At 37.8% G+C, this 16,812-nt stretch overlaps 1 protein-coding gene across 1 annotated transcript in view; it reads left to right on the top strand.

Annotated features, from left to right (window-relative positions):
* The window catches only part of FLT1 (fms related receptor tyrosine kinase 1), a 205,990-nt gene that overhangs the window by 106,605 nt on the left and 82,573 nt on the right, over positions 1-16,812 (top strand). The window contains exons 14-15 of the mRNA XM_044668966.1: positions 2,032-2,340; positions 7,477-7,623. Of these exons, the coding sequence (XP_044524901.1) occupies positions 2,032-2,340; positions 7,477-7,623 (456 nt within the window). The remainder of the gene's footprint in view (positions 1-2,031; positions 2,341-7,476; positions 7,624-16,812) is intronic.

A 16,812-nucleotide genomic window follows, 5' to 3' on the forward strand; every position in this document is an offset into this window, starting at 1 on the left:
TTCACTGCTCCCCATCTATTTATCATAGAGAACAAGAAAATGATGTGGCATATAATGGATGACAAAGGAATAAGGAAGTTTGGAATTCTGAAAGAGTAGAAACTCAGAAAGAATTTTAAATTTCTAAAATATTCTTATAGAATCTCACCACCTTGGAATTTGAGAAGGATATTCTTTGTGACTACCTCCGTAATGATTCATATTAAATTATTGTATTTTGCCATAAAAAAGCAAAGTACTAAATAATACAAGTTATCAAATGGAAGAATGATGGAGCAGAAAAACCCACTAGACATGGTGTCTAGGAATGACCAGGGTTCAAATTCTGCCTCAGATTGTGGGCAGGTCAGATAACCTCTCTGAGTTTCAGCTGCTTCATTTGCAAAATGGTGATAATAACAATACTTGTATTTATTTCCCAGTGTTGCTGTATGGATAAAAAAAAGATTATATATATGCTTAAGGTATTATATAAAAGTTGGATATAATAACTTTTGCATTTGCAAATGCTTTATATACAGTGAATCCTTTGATACACATAATAGACATGTGAGTTTAGCACTGCCAGTCAATCAGCCTACAAGCCACAAGTATTCATTAAATGCCTACTATGTGTCAGGCACTCTGCCTACACAAATACAAAGAATGAAACAATCCCTTCTCTCAAGGAGCTTACATTCCAATGTATACAGCACAAATATAACATTATAACATTAATAAATGCACACAGCATAGTTCAAAGCAAACATCAGAGATAATGCTTCTTCAGTTTTAGATAGGAGCCTGAGGCTCAGGGAGTGTGACTTTCTCAGGGTCACACAGCTAAGAAGCATCCTAAGTGGGATTTGATCTCATCCAGGGCTCTTCAAATTCTGTAGGATGAGCTTCTATGGAGGAACAAGCAGGATAAAAGTACTTAATGAAGACTTATAAAAAATGATCTTAATAAAAACCATTACCTCTCTTTGGCTAAATGTAATATTAATAATATTAATTAATTAATAATAAAAATAAGCAAGTAAAAATAACCTGAGGCAATATCGGGATCCACTGCCCATCAAATAAAAGATGTGTGAAACGAGAATGTTACTTGAAGTACAGAATGCAGACAGATGGACACTAGTTTGCCTGTAATCATCTGATGTTTAATTTGGATACTTTATGAAGCCTTTTCTGGTCCCTCCAACATCTAGTGTCTTTCCTCCCAATCTTGTACTTAGCAACTTTTTATGCATGTGTATTTATTAACTTTTTGTTTATACTATTATATATATATATGCACATACACACACACATATATATATATTGAGTATATCATATGTACATGCCTCTTTCATTAGAATGTATGCTCATTGCATTGTTTCTTTCTTTGTACTTATATCCCAGGTGCCTAGCACAGTGCCTGGGCAAGTAGCAGGCACAAAATAAAGACTAGTTCATTAACATCTAAAACTTTTTATTTCTTTTAGGTCACTGTGACTACTTAAGTTTAAATTTTTTCTTTGTATCCCCAGAGCCCAAGACAGAGATTTAAAGCTTAAAAATAAATTCTCATTGATTGATTAAAAGTATATTTGGTTTTCCATGTAGACAGCTATATCCTTATACTTAGTTCTGCTTCCTAGTTGCCAGCAGTGAATATTATATTTGATAAGGTGCTTGAAAATGGTCTCTACTCAAGTTTTTCTTTTTTAATTAACTTTGGAGACGCCCTTTGGCCTAAGGGAGAAACTGTCATCCTTATGATTATGAATGCTGACTTGAGAGCATTTTTGTTGTGGGTTCTATTTCCTGCTTAGCCACTGACTAGATCAGACCTTGGGCAACTCAGTCTCTCTGTGCCCTGTTTTATCCATTGCCAAAGACTGGGGGAAAACGATACTTCTCACTCTTTTCTCTGGAATACTGCAAGTTCTGAGGCAAAAACAGACCAGGAGATCCTTGTAACAAGTGAGACATACATGGTAAAAATGTCTTATAATAAGACATTGATTCTTCTGTGGACTAACCATTTTTGATCTTTGTTTGCAGATGTGCCCAATGGATTTCATGTTAACTTGGAAAAAATGCCAGCCGAAGGAGAGGATTTGAAATTGTCTTGCACGGTCAGCAAATTCTTATACAGAGACATTACTTGGATTTTGCTGCGAACAGTAAACAATCGGACAATGCACCATAGCATCAGTAAACAAAAGATGGCAGTCACTAAGGAATACTCTATCACGCTCAATCTTACCATCAAGAACGTTTCCCTGGAAGATTCAGGCACCTATGCCTGCAGAGCCAGGAACATATATACCGGGGAAGAAATTCTTCAAAAGAAAGAAGTTACAATTAGAGGTGAGCACTGCAACAAAAAGGCTGTTTTCTCTCGGATCTCCAAATTTAAAAGCACAAGGAATGATTGTACCACACAAAATAATGTAAAACATTAAAGGACTCATTTTTTTAAAAAGTAACAGTTGTCTCATATCAGCTTGATTTATTGTCACTGTTGCTACCTTTCAGGCTCTGAGGAGGTGCTCCTCCCAAAATGGGTTTGGAGATGATGCGAGTAATAATGAGACACCAAAATAACAACCCGTGGGCTTCCAATTCAGTTCTAATAGGTCTGCTTTCTTTGACCAACTTGGTGCACGTTTGGATTTGGAGGATCCCTGCCCTGCATTCTCTGTTTTGTTTTTGTTCTTTGCTGTCTTCTCCTGACTGATAAGCAACAACTTGGGACTGATCTTTTGCTTCCACTTTGATGCCAACTTCTTTAAAAAAAAAAAGTGTTAAAGCTGCATAAACTGAATAATTTAAACAAATGATGGTTTCTGCCAAAGATGGACGTGAATAAGTTAATTTTCCAGCTCAGAATGAGTACAGTTGAATTTGAGACTCTTGGACCTCAGCCCGGTTTGGTTTTGTATTTTTTTTCATCATATCTTGTCTTGTAAATATCACCTGCTTAGCACGTTACCATGCTTATTTATTTGAAATGCTTTTCGACATTCAGCACATTATTTCTGTACCGCAACTTCTAAATGAGGCCCCAAAGCTGCAAAATGTTGGTATAGCTCAGAGATATTAAAACTATGAACGAATATTAAGTGCAGATGGATGGACCCCATTGTCTTCATTTGATGCACATCGAGGTAGATGACAACTGGTTCCATTTTGTGCAGATTTCCTGTCTTAGACTTGGGTTCTTGGACCAAGGGTGGATTATGCCTCCAATTTGATGCTTTTGTCTCCTGCATGTTCTTTCAAAGGACTTTATCATGTTAAAATGTCATTGAAAATAACGCTTACTTTCAGTCTATCAAGGAGGTGAAGGCTATTATACATATGGAGGTTTATTGGTTACTTTAAATCTAAAAGAAAAAAAAAATCATCCCACCCTCCCCATATACAAGGGTTAATAGGATTTTTTATGGGGATTAAGAAATGGCAAAACTAAAGAATTAGCATTAAGGATCATTTTCAAATACACAAACACTGGGGTGTTTTTTAGCATCAGTGGTGGCAGTTGTGGTTGATGATTTTTTTCAGGAGAGGTTTTAGTGTCTTATTATAATAATAAAAAGAAGTCTGCACTTGAGAAAAAAAAATCCTGCCTGTTTTCCACAGGTCTGGTAATGCTTTATTATGTTGATTTCACTTATGATTGATTATTATATGTACTGGTATGAGCCATAGCAAAACAGGCTATAGTGACCAAAATAGCCCCTGCAGAGAAACAAAGTAGTTGAGCAGCTAACCAAAGGGTGACAACATGACAACTTCTCATGCTTGGGAACCCACCAGACGGTTTCCTCCTTTAGGTAACCGGCTCTGTCCCACGGCTAAACTTGTCTTTCACATGGGAATTGCTTTTGTCAAGTGTGAAAGAGTAAACAATAGCATTTCCCCAGTATGCCAGTTTTATGGAGCCTAATATGCTTGGAAAACAATTAGTAACCTGGAAGTTGTCAGCCCAAAGGAAAGAATAATCAATTGTATCTTGAAATTTTACCTATAGCCCTCTGGCCTAGCTTTTTTGTTCATTATAAGTCAGCGTGTTAGCCTTCAGAAAACAATGCCTTTGTACCACAGAACCTAGGGCCTTAACTTTTGCTCATGCAAAAAAAAATGACAATAATAAAGTAAATTAAAGAATTGGGACGTGCTTGTGAAACGTGATAAACTAGGCCAGCAGAACTTAGCATTTTCCTTCCCTTAAGAAAAAAAAAATAAGCAAAATACTCCCTCTTTGGTAGAGGCTGTGGAAAGAATGATTTCCAGCAGGGAGGTGGGCATTATAAAGAGATGGGCATTATAAGGGGTGGGCATTATACTCTATGAATTCCATTATAATTTTTGTTCACAGGGTAATTGATTTTTCCAGGGAACCTCATAAAAGAAAAAAAATGATATAGTTTGATGGGGGAAGAGATAACAAGAAGGAGCAAAGGAAACACTAGAGATGGAGAAGGGATATGAGGCTGGTTCCTTAGTCCCTGGTTTATGTGGAGGCCAAGTGCTTTGTATTTATGGAACTGCTAAAATTGTTGCTACCCACATGGTTCTGGATGGTTTCTTCAGTCCCCCGGCCTCGGGAGTGGTGGTAAAAATGCACCCCCAGAACAGAATTTGGGGCCCTGACCATGAAAAATAAACAAAAGTAACTGTTCATTAACACTCCTAGGACTATAGGACTTGGAAGAACTGTCTTTAGTGATTGGTATCCAGCTAGAAACATGTTACTCCTGAACCTCCTCAGCTTGGACTGAACATCAGCCACATTTTACCATCTTCTGGAAATTTTTATGTACTTCCATCAAGTGGCTTAAGTTAATTATTGTTCCTACGTGCCTTTCTTGTTGAAATGATCATAATATGTTCTTTATGTTATAAAATGGGAACTGACAAAATCTAATTCCCTGGTTGACTTGTGCAACAAAGTTTGCCAATCATAAAGTAGACTAAAGAAAGATTTCTCACTCGCAAGAACAATTTTTAGAAATGTATAAGAGAAATAATCAACTCCGCTGTGTGTTTGTAGCACATCTACACTAACATGACACTTATTTGAGATTCCTATATTTGATTTTGCAGCCATTCTGTTTCTTCTTGTCTGAGGGCTAGCCCCCAGGGGTATTTCTCCTAAGAAATAAATATAAAATATAAAAATAAAAATAAAAGGTATTTATTTTTTTAATTAAGAGATTATCTTGAGTGTCGCAAGGAAGCTCAAGTGTCCTATGGATGTTTCCATTGTTTATAGCTTTGAAAATAATTGTGACAATGTGAACACAAAACTGAGACTTCACTTTAATATAAAAAGAAAAAAGCATGAGGCATACAATGCTGCTGGCCTGGGATTAGGAACGTGGAAATCAGCAAAGATGGGAAGGGGCATAAGGAGATGAACTAGGTCTCACTTTGAACCTGGATTCTTCAAAATGAGTCCCCACCTTAAAAAGTCCCTGGACAATGTATGAATTTTTAAAAAATCAAACTAGTCCAAGCCATGGTAGATGCAATATATGACTGCTCTTTTAATTATCTTGGCATGCTTCGATGACATGTTTGGGGTCTTGCTATGATAAAATGTCAATCCTGTAAAGATAAAACATGGGCATGGTGTCGTAAATGGAAACCTTTGATGCGCAGCTGTGTTTTCAAGTGGAAAAGGCTGCGTGATAGACAGATTGCCCAGAATGCAAAAGAAGGAATATAATAATATTTCTGCCTCCGGGGCCTGGTTAGGGGAGAAAACTCCTGGACTGGCAGAAGGGCAAGGGCAGTCATACGGGTCTGAAGAAGGCTATGGAAATTGGGCCACCTTCTACCCCAGTGCACGCTGTACTTCGCCTTCAGGCTTCATGTTGTACAAAAAGGACAAAGGACTAATAAGCTACAGAAATCTAAATTCATGGGAAAGTGTTAATCCTAACATATAGTAATCCTGTCATGTTATACTGCTTCAGCAATATTTTTAAAAAGCTATGTGGTGGTGTTTTTCACATAAAATTTCTAGATTGCATTAATTAGTGGTGATGCAGAGAGTTTGCCTGAAGGTATTAAAAAAAAAGAGAGAGAGAGGGTTTGGGGGAGCCTTGGGAATCCTGCAGGGGACCTCAGAATTCATGAAATAATTTCAGTGTATCACCCCTTGCAGCACTGTATACACTCCTAAGCTGCTGTCACGTTAACACCAAGAGGGGGAAATCAAGAAGTTAGCGAGTGTCAGAGAAAGCTGATACTGTATGAATCAAACCACTGATGTAGCATATGTAAGTTTTGCCAAAGATGTTTTCATTTCTGTTTCAGGAGCTGAAGAGGGAAAATTTGGGGGGGGGGATATTAGGCACGAGTGTTTCTCTTACCTTTCGGAAACTTGGGCTGCCGATCTATCACCAGCATAAACAGAATGTATACATATCAGCGGGACTGACTTAATATTGCCTTTGTAGAGAGACTGTATTCATTGGGGGTACTCCTGTCCTTGTGTGGGATTTTTAATGTTGTAATGTATTGCATCCTATGTATTAGAATTCATTTTGTTGTACTATATTGTTTGGCATTTTATTAAAATAAATTGTATTGTATCATATTTGTAAGTTTTAAGAGATAAAATGGATAATATAAAATATAATATTTGTACTATTATATAGTGCAAAAAACTACAGACCTGTGCCTCTGCCTCTTGAATTGATCCTTTGGACTCTCCTGCACTGGGGGAGGAGGGGAGAAGTGGGGAGAAAATCATCAATAAAGCTACCACACTTTAAGAAATAACTTTGTTTGGTCTATTGCCTCGAAGGTTAAATTGGGTTGCAAACTTAAGTGGGAAGTGATTTTGAAACATTATCCAGAAAATCACAATACTTGCTATATCCATGAATAGCAACAATATATTTATTTATTTTGCCCTTTCACATATTATCAAGTTTTGAGGTCTGTGATATTTCCTTGGGGAAAAGGGACTCTTAAACTGGATCTTCCTGGAATTGTTGATATTTGAGGAGTTTACACACACACACACACACACACACACACACACACACACACCCCACATGTAATTATATCATCCCTCCCCAAATCCACTATCATACTATATAAAACCATGTTGCCAAGCCATGTCTCTTGAATCCTTGGGTTCTAGAACTAGTGGTTCTCAGGAGAGGAAAATGGATTAGTGTACTTGTAGTATGCCAACACCATTGAAATAAAACCCGATAGGAACCTGCCATTAGTCTTTCCCAATAGTGTCTGTCACAGTTTTTAATTTAGTGTCCAAGCGTTAGCCTCAGGAGTGGAAATCTGTTGACCATAGACTGAGTCTGGAGAGCAAAATGATGGTGTGTGGACGTCAGTCAAGTTTGGGGTGGAATGCTTTCACAGTTCACTTTGATCTTTGGAGTTTATATTTAAAATGATGATCATGAAGATGTAAGTTGAATGAAAACTTATGAGTAACCAAAGCTCCCTTTCTTTATTTACTAGACCAGGAAGCACCCTACCTTCTCCGTAACCTCAGTGATCAGATAGTGGCCATCAGCAACTCCACCACTTTAGACTGTCAGGCAAAAGGTGTGCCAGAACCACAGATAACCTGGTTCAAAAACAACCATGAAATACAGCAAGAGCCAGGTAAGAGGCTCCTTACTTATCCTTCCTCTTTCCCATTCTCCATCCACCTTCTTCCCCTGTCATCGTTCCATTACCTCCCGCTAGGGCAAGGATTCTTCCATCTTCTTTGTATCGTGGATCCCTTTGGTAGTCTAGTAAAGCCCATGTATGACTAACTCCCTTCAAGGAATCGTGTTTTCAAATGCATAGGATTACAAAGAAAACCAATTATATTGAAACATCAATGTATATTTTTTATCATCCAAATTCATGGACTCCTTGAAATTATCCACAGACCCAGTTTGCGAACCAGACGGAGCTCCTTTAAATCCAGAGCTTCTTCCATAACTTTGCATCCCTGATCTATATAAAGCTCTGCAAGTTGCATTTTACCCATTTAAATTCTGTTTTCCTTTTGTTTCACAAGTATAGCAAACCTAAATATCTAAGAGATTAAAAGATGATACATCATTTGCACTGATAGAGTTTTTGGAATTGATTTTGTTCTCCTTTGGGCTATAACTCCAACACTTAATAACAAGGAATAACCACCACCACCACCCCTTTTTTTTTCTTTCTTTTAAAAAAATGCTTAGCTTTTATCTTATTAGCAATTATAAGACAGAAAAGTGATTAGAGTTAAGTGGCTTGCCCAGGGTCACACAGCTAGGAAAGTGCCTGAGGTCAGATTTGAACCCAAGTCCTTCTGACTCCAGCCTCCATGTTCTATCCACTGTGCTACCTAGCTGCCTCAAGACTAAGACTTGAATTCTGAGCACAGCAAATTATCAAGACTGTGCTACAGCCATTTCCTACTGATTCACAAAAGTAGACTGTTACTTTTTTCAGGATGAGTTTTACACATTGGAAATCAATAAGCACTACAAACAAGAACATGATTGATTGTTTTGTTGAATGTCTGGACTTAAGAAAGTAAGGGAAATGTTAAGTAATATTATAATAATAATTCAATAATAATATTAAAAATATGCCATGGATACTTCCCCCCCCCCCCAGAAAGCTGGTTGTTAAACATTTATCAGCATAGCACTTTGTAGGTTTTGTTTTTTAAAGCCCTTACTTTCTGTTTTAGAACCAATATTATGTATTGACTCTAAGGCAATTGAGGTCAAGTAGCTTGTCCAGGATCACACACATAGAAAGTATCAGGCTAGATTTGAACCCAGGACCTCCAGTCTCCAGGCCCTGGGTCTTTATTCACTGAGCCACCTTGCCGCCATTACTTTCTCCTAGGGCAAGGCACCTTCTTTCTTTCATGGACCCCTTTGCCAGTCATTTTAACTTTAGTTAACTTTAGTTTGATGTGACTCTACTGCAGTCTGCTCATATAGTACCCTACTTTATTTAGATGATTGGATCACAAACAATTACTGCGTGCCACTATTAAACAAACCTCTTTATTCACTTTGACAATTGGAAGGTCAGGAACTTTGTACTTGAAGACAGAAAAACAATGATGATGATAAGAGGCTTGTATTTACGTAACGTTTTAAAGTTTACAAGTTGCTTTCCTCAAGATGATCCCATAAGGAATAGGTGGTGTAAGTATTATCTCTATTTTACAAAGGAAGGAACTCTGCTCCACAGAGGTTAGATGACTTTTCTCCAGTCACATAGCTACTAAGTGTCAGGATCGGCCCTGAAATCTAGTTCCCCTGATTCCAAGTGCAGAGTTCCTATAAGTTTACATCCCTGGCATATATATAAAACTCTGAAAGCTGGATTTTGCCCATTTAAATTCTGTTTTCCTTTTGTTTCACAACTATAGCAAATGCAATTAGCCAAAAAAGTTAGAGGATGTTGCAAAAATCTCAATTCAATAGGAGTAGAGTTGATTTCTTTTTTTCCCTTAAGAAAAAAAAATGCTTCAAAATCACTTCCATTTTCATGGGTTAAATGGAACTTTTACTGGCTTGGGTTGACACTCTGGCTGTCTCTCTTGATACATTTTCAAGCAGTTCTAACAAGAAGCAGCCTGTCACTTGTCTGCCTCCTAATTGTGTTTGCATCATGAAAGCATTTGCCCTTTATTGGCAACGTTACATAAGCTAAATGTAGTACCAAATGGAGTTTTTCTTCTGATTCCTGTTAATTTTTTTCCAATTCCCAACATAATCTGTTTTCACTGTGTTCCTGAAACTATATAGTAGTCCCTTGTAGCAATGCAGAAATTCCTTTTCCATTCAAAATTTAAATCAGGGGGTTGGAAGAAGATAGATAGGATTTGCTCATCAGATTTCTGGAAGATTAAAAAGCTGAAAGTGATAACTAGTACAACAGAAGATAGAAATCAGGACCCCCAAAAGATTTCAGAATTAGATTTCTAGAATTTCAGAATTAAGTTGTAGAATTAGACAAACTCTACTGAGATGAAACCTAATAAGAATAAGATAAACTTGTGCTCACATTAAAATGAATCAAATACCAAGTAGAAAACATAACTAGACAACAGTTCATTTGAAAAAAATGAAGATGCTTTCATAGACTGCAAGATCACTTTGAGCCATGTAATGTGACACACAAAAAATTTAATATGCTCTTAGACTGCATTGTTAGAAGTATAGGTGAAACTCTTCCCTGGGCAGACGTCATAACTAATATTTTGCTCAACTCCAGTAAGTCCATTGAAAAACTGGGTCCTGACAAGAGGAAAATGGCTAAAATGGGGAGAAGTCTCAAATTATGTCTTATGAGAATCTGTTGAAAAAAGGAGTGAAGTGTTTAAGAAGGGGATTTTCTAAAAAGACAGAGTATTTAACCCAAATGGGGGAAAACTTGGGAGAATACTTTCACTGTCTTCAAATGTTCTAAGAGATTAGATTTATTCTGCTCAAACCCAATTTGCAGAACTTGGATTAATGGGCAAAAGTTGTAGAGTTAGACATCAGTTGTATTCAAGAAAGAATTTCCAAATGAAGAACTATCCAAAAATAAAAATGGCAGGCTTGGGAGGATGTGAGTTTCCTACAGGGCTATAGCTTTCCATTTTGGCACCTGGGACAAGGAGCATAGAATATAGCTCCTGAGGAAGTAGCATTAAATGTCCATTTTGGATGGGAAGGAAAGCCAAAAGAAATCTAGGGACCTCCTTTTTCTGAGACTTCGGGGGGGGGGGTCTCTCAAGGAAGGGTACAATTCTTGGGAAGGTAGGGTTGGCTGAGCTAGGAATGAACACATCTGCAATGTGGCCCCCAATAGGGAGAAAGCATGCCCTCTGGTACCTTCCCAATTTAATTAATCTTGCTAATCAGTTTCCAAGCTGAAGCACTAAAAATGCTATCAAAAAGTTTAAGTTTATATTCTTTTAAAATCACTATTATACTTTTTTATATTTTCTTAATTCCAGTGCCCTGGAGCAAAGCTCTAGTTGCTTTGACTTAGTTACTTATTTTTTATTTTCTTGCCATTAAAGCTGTTTGAGCCAAAACTAAAGCACCATTTGTCAGAGATCTTATAGAAGGCAGTCACACTTAAAGCCAGGAGTGGGATTACATAATCTTTAAGGCCTCTTCCAATTTTGAGATACTATAATTATGGGCCTTTCTGATCCTTGTTAAAGTCAAAGAAATACATATATAATACAAAATATAAGTATTTTCGTGCTGAAGAAGACAGCCCAGAAAGTTCTGGTTTTAAGCCCTAACTGACACATATTAACTGGGCAAGTCATTTAACTCTCAAAACTTCCAGAAACTCTCTAAGGCTATTAAGATGCAGAGAATATTCCGGTTGGTATCTGTAGCATGGAGATGGCAGGGTGAAATTCCTGCAAGATATAGCCTCAGCCCAGAATTCCAGGCCCCTTCCCCCACAGAGAACTTTGGGTGAGGGCCAGTTTGGGGCAATTAGGGGCAATTGATTCCTGGGGGTTGAAGTGAGCAGATCACTCTGCTTGCTGATCTCAGTTCTTGATTGCTTTAGAGGCCTTGTGGCTTAAAATCTACACAAGCCATTTTGGTTCTTCCCAGCAGCTAGCCTGTTTAGCTGAACTAGACCTTTCCCGCAAACGCACAATTGTTACTTACTTATTTAGATAGTAGAAGAGATTAATTATAGGCATTGAGGGCAAGCTAGATATAAAGGCTACCTCTCCCTCCTTGGGGGAAGGGCTGTTTCAATCTATCAGTTTAGGGCTTCCCAGACCTTATTCTATCCTTGACAAAACTTCTCTCCCTTTCCCTTCCTCACTTATCAGTAAACCATCATCTTTTGGGAGTGGTGTCTGGCTATATTATTTTGGGAATACTCACAACCATTTTCAAGCTTAGTTCCTTCAGCTGTGTGACCCATACAAGTCAGATCCTCCTTCTGTCCCTGATAATTTCATGACATCAAGCTTTTCCTAGTTTCCCTTAATCAAACTTCCCTTAATCAAACCTGTGGGGAAATAAGTTGAGAAAAGTCTGCATCTTTAGGAGACTAGCCTTCCCTAGCCTTGCCAGAAGATATCAGATCAACCACCATTTCCAACTGATTTCTTTTTCTTTTTTTTTTATTTTAAACCCTTTAACTTCTGTGTATTGACTTATAGGTGGAAGATTGGTAAGGGTGGGCAATGGGGGCCAAGTGACTTGCCCAGGGTCACACAGCTGGGAAGTGTCTGAGGCCGGATTTGAACCTAGGACCTCCTGTCTCCAGGCCTGGCTCTCAATCCACTGAGCTACCCAGCTGCCCCCTCCAACTGATTTCTAACTGCTTGATGGGAGGGGTGAGAGTAAAAGGAAGTACTCAGCCAGCTTGTGCCCCTCCCCTTCTCACTCAAGCCTGTCAGGTTTTAAAGTAGTAATCATAGAATTTCCAGAATGTGTGTGTGTGGGGGGTCTGTTAAAACCAACTTTAGAGATTATCTACCTTAACTTCTTCTTTTTATATATGAAGAAACAGATTCAGAAAGATGATCAAAATACAGGAATTTCAAAATTTCTTCAAATATGTAGTAATATTGTGGGACTGAATTAATGATTAAGGATTTCATGGAAAAAAAAAGCATGAAATGGACTTCATTTCACATCAGTTTCCATACTTTGGGTGTATGTTTGAGAATTGAACATAAATTAATTATTAAAGTCTTTGGTCTAAAGAATGGGAACAGAAATAGTGTTATAGTTCATCATTGTTGTGGGATTAATAAATAGCTTTTTTTTTCTGTATGAAGGAAGGGAAATTTCTTTTTATTTTCTTGAATATTGGTGGATCCTTTCAGATAGAATTCCTAGAGGCTCTAAAATGATCAGAGCATCAAGTCTGAGCAAAATGGCTTCCATTTCTGAGATCTGGATGTCCTTGCTTAAGGCACATGGATGTTTCAGAAAGATTATCTTCCAGTTATTTCTTCTGCTGCTCCTATGACCAGGATGACCATTGACCTAGAAGGATGTCCATTCTCTCTGTGGTTGTTCAAAGTACAATGAAAAGTTAACTAGAGCATTCTTGACATAAGGAATGCCAACGTGCTCATTTCAAGCATAGCATTTTCTCATGAACGTTTAAGAGTTATAATGAATGAAAAAAAACACATTCACACAAAGCAAGCTACCCATCAAAATGGGTCATGGTAGAGAGAATGCAATAGCTGAGAAAAAATTCAATTGCAGATTCTCAGAATTGTAAACAACATCTGAAATCATTTTTATTCAACTGTGCCTGGCGAAGAATTCCTTCTATGATGCTCCCCAAAATTGTCATCTTTCCTCTGCTTGAAACTTTCCAATGAAGATAAACTCACTGCCTTTGGAGGTCCCTAAAGCTTCCATTCAGAACACATTTTAGTACCCTTCCTCATTAATAAGATTAGTCCTATTTGGGGAGGGCAAGGAATCAGGAAGTAAAAAGTAAGATATTTTAAAGAGATTTTCTTAGGAGGTTCTCAGAGTTGGGATTCAAATAGGTTAGAAATATAAAACCCCATAAATTATGACAATGAAGAAACACCAGGATGCTATACAAATGGGACTTTGAATTAAATGGGATGTGTTGAGAGGGCAAGATGATTTAAATAAGATTTTCTTAACAAAAAACTGGTTATGGAAGAGAGAGATCAAATCAAATCTCAGAAAATTTTTAAATCCAAGCAAAAAGATGTCGGTGCTAGAAATGTTTTTGAGAAAGCTCTTGATTTAATCTACTCTGAGAGAACATGATAATCCATTCAATTTGACTGTGACTGGTGATTATGACCTAAACTTGTTATGTCAGGGGCAGTGTGAGGAAACATTCACCTTTGTCAGGTTATAGTTTAAGGAATTTAATGCATACCTCATCATTCTTCGAATGGACCTAAACCTTTTATAATAAGCCAGGCCTAAAAGGATTCCACTGCCCCCTGCCTTGGTCATCAGGCAGGGCCAAGAACTGGACACTTGCACCATTCCATGAGCATTTCTCTGGCTTCCCTCCACTTTTCCTCTTTTCCTCAAGAATTAATTATCAAATATGCTCAATGCCAAAAACCCTGGAGTTCAGAGTTACAGGATCCATACACCTCTGATGCAAGTAGTTTTCCCTGACCCATCACTTCCTTGTTTATGTCAGTTCCTATCTGTTAGTCAGGATACATTTATTAAGTGCCTGTTATACATTCGGCATTGTGCCTGGATATATGAATAAAGGCAAAACCAACTAGTCAATCAATAAACATTTATTAAGTGACTGCTATGTTCCAGTACTGAGATAAGCACTAGGTATACAAAAAAAAAAAAAAAAAAAGGCAAAACCAATTAATCAATCAAGAGACATTTTTAAGTCCCTACTAAGTACCATCTCTATACTGTGCTAAATACTAGGCATAAAAACAGAGATAAAAAAATATTCCCTGCCCTAAAGGATCCTACATGGGAGAGATAAACATGCAAATAACTAATAATAATAAAAGCAAGTTTTTACATAGTATTTACAATGTGCCAGGCTCTGTGCTTTGTAATTATTATCTCATTGGGTCCTCACAAGAATCCTGGGAGATAGGTACTATTATTACCCCATTTTTTAGATAAGGAAACTGAGGCAAGCAGAGATTACATGACTTGTCCAAAGTTATACAGCTAACAAGCATATGAATCTAGATTTGATCTTCCTAACTCCAGGCTCAGTATTTTATCCATGTGCCACCTCACTGCTCCAAGCTAAATGTGGACCAGCAAATTATATGCAATATAAACTGGAGATGATCAACAGAGGGAAAGAGTTAGAATTAAGAATTGAGAAAGATTTTCTGCTGAAAGTGGGGTTTTAGCTGTGCCTTGACGGAAGGCAGAGAAGGTGGTGAGGAGAACAGAAAGCATTCCATGCATGGGGGACAACCACTGAAAATGATGAGAGTTTGAAATGTTTCATTCTAAGAACAGAAAGGTGACCAGTGTCATTGGGTCAAAGAATATGATTGGGGTTGGAAGGAGGTATAATATGTACAAAGACCAGAAAATGGTGGTAGGGCCAAGGTCTTTGAATGCCAAACAAAAGATTTTATATTTAATTCTGGAAGTGATAGGAAGCCATTGGACTTTATTGAATGTTTGTGTGGGGGGGGGTGATATGGCCAAACCTACCCATTGAAGATAGCTTTGATACTCTTCTCTAACATTCCATTGTGACCTATGGAACTTCTATTGTTAACAAACTATCCAATGCCTTTTCCCCCCAACACTCGTATGTATCCTCTGCCAAGAAATTTGTTGTTCAGTTAGGTTCTACTCTTCCTGACACCATTTGGGGTTTTCTCGGCAGAGATAACGGAGTGGTTTGCCATTTCGTTCTTCAGCTCCTTTTACAGATGGAAAACCTCAGACAAACAAATTTAAGTGATATGCCCAGCGCCACCCAACTAGTCAGTGTCTTAGGCCATATTTGAACTCAGGAAGATGAGTCTTCCTGCCTTCAGGACCGGCACTCTCCACTTCATGACCTAGCTGCCCTTGCCAAGAAATTACAGAATCGTGATTCAAAAGTTGGAAGAGTCTATAGAAGCCCTCTAGTCCAACTTGTACACAAAAAAGAAACCCTACCGTAATGTCCCCAGCAATGATCATCCAGCTTCTACTTGAAGACCTCCAAGGAGGGGTAGTCTATGTGTATTTTGTATTTACTTATCTATGTACATGTTGTTTTCTCCAAATAGAATGTAAGCTCCTTGAGGGCAAGAACTACTTAGCTGTCTTTGTATACTTAGTGCCTAACACAATGCCTGGCATAGAACAGTCAATTAATAAATGTCTTTTTAATTAAATTAAGTCAAATGAGAAGCAATGGTATAAAGTCATCGTTGGGTACACATGAATCCCTCACATCATCATATCATCAAAAAGTGGCCAGGGCAATGGAGTTGGTGTACTGGCATGAATTCCAACTCAGCTACTTACTACTTGAATTACTTTGAGCAAATAATGTTGATATGGCTGTAGTTTCTTTATCATTTAAAAAAAAGTGAATTCTAGATATCTTCTGAGGCTTCTTATGATCTTATTATCCTTAATTAAGCAGCCTCCACTTAGGAAATGGTGATCTATTCCCTCCTAAATTTAGGATTTTATTTCAGGTATCATCTCTAACACACAGTATCCCTTCATTTACCAAGCAGCAAATGGTCCCAGCAAGTTTCTAGAACACAGCTGCTACTAATCTTGAACTTGAGCTAATAGTAGGATTTAAGGTTTAGAATATTTTGCACAGTAGCTCTAGATACAAGTATGGCTTTACTCTGCTCCTTACGCTGCAACTCCTACAATGTCTAGGATATTCTTTCATCGATCACAGATGGGGAAAATATACTGAAATTAAATTGAGACATTGTCTGGAATGTAATTCTGAGAGACGATGAAATCCCCTTTCTGGAACATATTTAAGAGGACAGAAGATGGAAACTCTTGTGGGAAATAGAGGGAGAAGAGGTGAAAACTGTCTGGAGGTAGGGACTCTTTGAGTTAGCCATCATATCCATCCAATTCACCTTAGAGAATAAAGCATTCTCATAATTATTTATAGGGAGAAAAAGTAGGCAGGAAAATTCCCTTGTCTTGAGTTAGTAAGACAAATAGACTGGCAGAAGCTTGGACAAAGGTAAATTGTGTCTTCCCTACAGAACTAAGAAAGGGAGAAGATACAAATCTCACCGTGGGCAACACTGAGTTGACATGCATTTATTAAACAGTCATTATGTGTCAGAAACGGGGTGTTCTGAGCCGTTGATATAAATATAAA

This window comes from Gracilinanus agilis, chromosome 3 (genome assembly GCF_016433145.1).
Source record: "Gracilinanus agilis isolate LMUSP501 chromosome 3, AgileGrace, whole genome shotgun sequence".
NCBI classification, from domain to species: domain Eukaryota; kingdom Metazoa; phylum Chordata; class Mammalia; order Didelphimorphia; family Didelphidae; genus Gracilinanus; species Gracilinanus agilis.